This window comes from Sinocyclocheilus rhinocerous, unplaced genomic scaffold, assembly GCF_001515625.1.
Source record: "Sinocyclocheilus rhinocerous isolate Xijiao unplaced genomic scaffold, SAMN03320098_v1.1 scaffold4918, whole genome shotgun sequence".
Classification (NCBI taxonomy): Eukaryota; Metazoa; Chordata; class Actinopteri; order Cypriniformes; family Cyprinidae; genus Sinocyclocheilus; species Sinocyclocheilus rhinocerous.
Genome location: NW_015648530.1, coordinates 6,139 through 10,197, shown reverse-complemented (window position 1 = coordinate 10,197; position 4,059 = coordinate 6,139). Strand labels below are relative to the sequence as shown.

Sequence of the window (4,059 nt, the reverse complement as noted above, 5' to 3'; positions counted from 1 at the left end):
CGTTACTAATTAATGTCACACTTTGTATAGCACTGACTGTCTTATGCTATGCTCTGTTTGTTATTTGTTATATTTTCTTTAATAAAAAAATTTAAAAAAATATCACAACATGGATTCCGATGTACTTGTACTGTGTCTTTTGCGACGACTATAATCGTGATATGAAATTTTCATACCGTTACATCCCTATTACCTACTCAGCATTTCTGTGCTTTAGACACCCATAAATGCTAGGTTAGGCACTGACAGCTTACTACATATTGAGAACTACTACATATTCAGAATAAGACTTTGAGAACAACTGTCAACTAAATGATGCTGTTGATGCTCCAAGTTCATTCATTCACTCACGCACTCATGCATTCACTCGTTTTTGTTACTTACAGCTCTGTGACCTCCTGTTCTTCTTCCCAAGCCTCCTTATGTGTAAGCTGGCTGCTGCCAGTGCTTTTGCATGTCCATATCCGCTCTGCATACCTGCGCAGTCGAGCTTCATACTCTCTGAACAACAGTGTTAAGGACAAAAAACACTCAAACACTACATGGCTTCTAGCTCTTCTAAAACTTCTAAAATCTCAAGCAGTACTTCCAAAGCAGAGCTGATCAAGTGATGTTAGCTCTGCTGTCCATAGTCTGAAAGCCTCATTCATAATTAATGCATGCGTGTAGCACAGCAGCTCAATAATTAAAGGGCCAACAGCAGCAGAACCAGCATGAATTAATTAATGAAACAACTAAACTTGCAATTAAGAACAGTAATGGTAACCAAAAAAACAACAGCCTCAGTAAAATTGTTATTACAAGCACTCTGAAAGATTGAAATCATTTCAGAGCCAGAGTGCACTGTTCACGTGTTACATAAATGTGTATCAACCATAATTATTAGTGGTCACCCGGTATGGGCTTTAAATGCAGGATGTCAGTATATCTAGAAACCTGGGTGTTTAACGACAGCAAACAAATTTAGACAAAATTACTCGGTTTAAAACAAAACTTTTTTTTTTTTACTATGACATGGATGTCAGTAGATTTTATAACTAATACAAGGATGACGCTTATCAGAAGGGATAACACTTCTGTTAATCAGACAAGCAAAATTTAGTGGCATATAAATATCGGATTAATCAATATATCACCCGATGTATTATTCTATCATTATGTATAAAGCACTATGACATGACACCTCTTAAGATGCTAAACTTTGACTCAAAACTTGAGCCAAGCTTGATTCAAACACCAATTTGGCAGATCTAGAACAAACTTAAACCTAGAAAACACGTTAAATGATGGAAAATCGTCTAGTTTTAAGTGCCGAGATGGACCTACTGAAAGCATGCGTAAAGTTTAAGCACGTGAGTCAGACAGACAGTTTTCATATACATAAGCTTCACCTTCAAACTCAATCGTTTTGCTATCTGAATAAAACCTTCATCCTTTCAGCAACACGCCTTCACTCTAAAGGCCCGCCCTCCACAGACCAGGCGGCCAACAAGATGTCATAATCCCCGAAAGCGCAGTGATTGATAAGCAGTAAACGTTTCTGATTGGCTAGCTTTCTGATTCCGTAACAAGCACCTGGGTCACTTTCCTTTTAGTTTCTCTGGAAACCTAGTGCAGTGATATCTGTCAGATCAGAGATTTTGTGTGGGATAAATCAAAAACACGCTTACATAGCAATTAAAATATAATGTCTGGAGCAAGTACTAGTTATATTAAAAAAAAAAAAATCGAATATTTCTCAAATATGAATTAAACAGCATACACCACAGAACGAATATACTTCGTTGCGTATGTCATAAAGTTCATCTCTACACATCCTGTCCAAATGACCAAATTCACGTGGCGCGCGAAAACCATATCGCGCAGCAGCAGCACATGAACTCGTCTCGCACATTCCCCTCCAGCAGCAGCAGCCTGAGCTAAAACAGTTTATACAATCATAAACACACACTCCAAGCATATAGATAACTATTACGCAGTCTCGCTCAACAGATGGTTGGCTGTTCGGGAGCATCAATCTATAAGCTCACATCATCACATATGTCCCTGAACTGTAAATGCGCGCTCGTGTGTGTTACACAAGATTGAGTCATGGCAGTTCGGATGAGAAACTGTTTACGTTAGCCAGACGTTACACACACACCCTGAAGCTAGCTCGCTAGCACTAGCTCGCTCTAAAATGCACACAGAACAACAACAACCCCTCAACAATACGTATTTCGCCATGCTTCAGTACTCCAAATCAGACAAATATAACATTTAGCACTGTCTTAAGAGTTAAGCCCCTGCTGATCTAAACGTCATGGTCACCTTTAGCCGGTTAGCGTTACAATGCGATGCGGCGCGCAAGATGAAAACAATAATAAAGGCATAAATGGACACACTGCGCTCGCACACGCTCAGACTCCACGATCAGCGTGGAAGCAACGGATCGAGAGTTCTGCAGGCACGTGTTTGTATGTCTAGTGCTTGCAAGTGGTAGCGGAGACAGTGAGAAAGGATACTCTTTGTTCCTGAAGGCCTCTTTAGTGTGCTCGATGATGAACACCTCCTCTCCTGGGCCCGGCGGCTCCGACAGCGGCTTAACCAAAGGGTACGGCTTCCGGCCTAGTAGAGGTGCCATCGCGGGCCTGCTGCGGTAGTGGATATGTCTGCAAAGTGAACTACTGAACTAACCCCCCCGCTCAATCTCAGCTTGAACTGAATATGCCGTGAAACCGCGCGTCTCAGCGGCGTAGCATTGGGCTAGGCTAACACGCTGCTTTACTTACTTTTAAAAAGCGCGTGAAAACAAAAGTACTGTTTTGTTGATCAATTATATCTCCCGTGTGAAATCCGCTGGTTTGGGGGAGCCGGTGGAGTCATGGTGGGATGTCTGAAGACAGCGTAAGGAGTGAACGGAAGGTGCCGGGGATGGAAGCGCGAAAGGCGGCCCGTCAGAGCTGGTATGGCGGGCTTTCTTATGCCGCTCAGGTCCGTGTTGTAGTCGATTCTCCAGGCCAAAGCGTCGTACCAATTCCCTATCCGCAGCGACTATAGACCGCGTAGATATTGTTTTGAGGGACTTGCTGATTACATAAACAAACAAAAGGGTTTATAGCTGATTGAAAAATGGCGGGAGTTCCTGCTACACCGGCAACATTCCGTACAACCTCAAACCTCCGTTACCCCGGTAGCAAGCAGCGACGCAAGGATAAGTCCCACCCATCGTCTCCAACGATTGGTTACTAAAAAAAATACGACACAGACTGAGATATTTGATTGGCCGATTGAACTGTCAATTATACCTACTCCACCTTTTGTCAAAGCAACACCCCTCCAATCACAAACACAGTGTTTGGAAGCGTGGTTAGAGGTCAGTTTATGGTAAATTCATAGATTATTTGAAAATGACAGTATGCCGTTTGCCTCATATACTTTAGTATTAATAACGGACATTTTATTTTCCATTAGAACAAAATGTATATGGCCAAATGTCTAGAGTTTAGCTAAAAGAGGCAGCGGTTATAGAATTTAAAAGGAGACAATAGAACTTGCACACGACACTTTTGGTCCAATTAAAGAGACAGTCTTGATTAATATGTTAATACCAGTCTTGGCAGTGGAGACAATGTACATTAAAAGATCGTTTTTCACGGCCACATACAGTATGAATTAATAAAGCTCTGTCTTAAGCATTCAAATAACGCTAAATTATTAAATTTATATAAACTCATTTAAACACTGTATTGGAATTATATAATTTCAAGAGAATCATAATTTTGGGAATCGCCCGTAAAATCATTTCATATGTACAATAGTGTTCTGTCTCTGCCATACAACTTTGCAAATTATGCAATCGGTGGAAAGCCGCATTTATTTGGTTTTATTTCCATCTGTCTAGTGAAAAGGTCCAGGTACATTTTTACCAGGCAACGCTACATGAATCATACACAATTTTTTTTTATTTTTTTTAAATACTTCAAATACTATGGAAAGTGGAAGCCTTCATATTTAAAATACAAATCTGTGAGTGAGCTTACCATTTATAAAATATAAGCATTCCTTCTTTTTCAATAA

The 4,059-nt window shown here is 40.5% G+C and overlaps 1 protein-coding gene across 1 annotated transcript in view; it reads right to left on the bottom strand.

Moving 5' to 3' along the window:
* Positions 1-3,206, bottom strand: part of LOC107709818 (tyrosine-protein kinase BAZ1B-like) — a 27,364-nt gene extending 24,158 nt beyond the window's left edge. The window contains exons 1-2 of the mRNA XM_016514444.1: positions 2,505-3,206; positions 385-501 (exon numbers count right to left, since the gene is read on the bottom strand). Of these exons, the coding sequence (XP_016369930.1) occupies positions 385-501; positions 2,505-2,623 (236 nt within the window). The 5' untranslated portion in view covers positions 2,624-3,206. The remainder of the gene's footprint in view (positions 1-384; positions 502-2,504) is intronic.
* Between the last annotated feature and the right edge of the window lie 853 nt (positions 3,207-4,059).